This window comes from Otolemur garnettii, unplaced genomic scaffold (genome assembly GCF_000181295.1).
Source record: "Otolemur garnettii isolate 467f Iridium unplaced genomic scaffold, OtoGar3 scaffold00003, whole genome shotgun sequence".
Taxonomy (NCBI): domain Eukaryota; kingdom Metazoa; phylum Chordata; class Mammalia; order Primates; family Galagidae; genus Otolemur; species Otolemur garnettii.
In genome coordinates, this window is record NW_003852398.1 from 637,238 (window position 1) to 637,653 (window position 416).

Here is a 416-nt window from a genome sequence, read left to right on the forward strand (position 1 = left end):
AGCACAGGGCCCAGCGCAAACTCAGCGCTCACCCAGAAGACAATGTTGAAGCCAAACAGGAAGTACTTCCCGCAGCAGCCGACCTCCGGTTCCTGGAAGTGCTGGTGCTTGCCAGGCATGGTGAGCGACCGCCCACCAGCCAGCGATCTGAAGCCAGAGCCCGGGCCCAGCCCTCCGCGGGCCGCCCTGGGCTAGAGCCGCCCGGGGCCTAGCCGGGTGGCTGCAGCTTCATGGCCACGGCCACACAGCGCGCCGGCCGGGCCCCGCCCGCCCCTCAGGGACCGCCCCTCAGGGACCGCCCTTGGCGCCCGACTGCCTGGCTTGATGCCCCGCCTCTGAATCTGGCTCCACCTCCGCCCCGGCTCCACCCCTGCCGCCGGACTTTATTGCCTTGGAGCCCCGCCCCTGAATATGGC

The 416-nt window shown here is 70.2% G+C and overlaps 1 protein-coding gene across 1 annotated transcript in view; it reads right to left on the reverse strand.

Moving 5' to 3' along the window:
* TSPAN17 (tetraspanin 17) overlaps nucleotides 1-352 on the reverse strand; it is an 11,829-nt gene extending 11,477 nt beyond the window's left edge. The window contains exon 1 of the mRNA XM_003781906.3: nucleotides 33-352. Within this exon, the coding sequence (XP_003781954.2) occupies nucleotides 33-119 (87 nt within the window). The 5' untranslated portion in view covers nucleotides 120-352. The remainder of the gene's footprint in view (nucleotides 1-32) is intronic.
* Nucleotides 353-416: the final 64 nt, after the last annotated feature.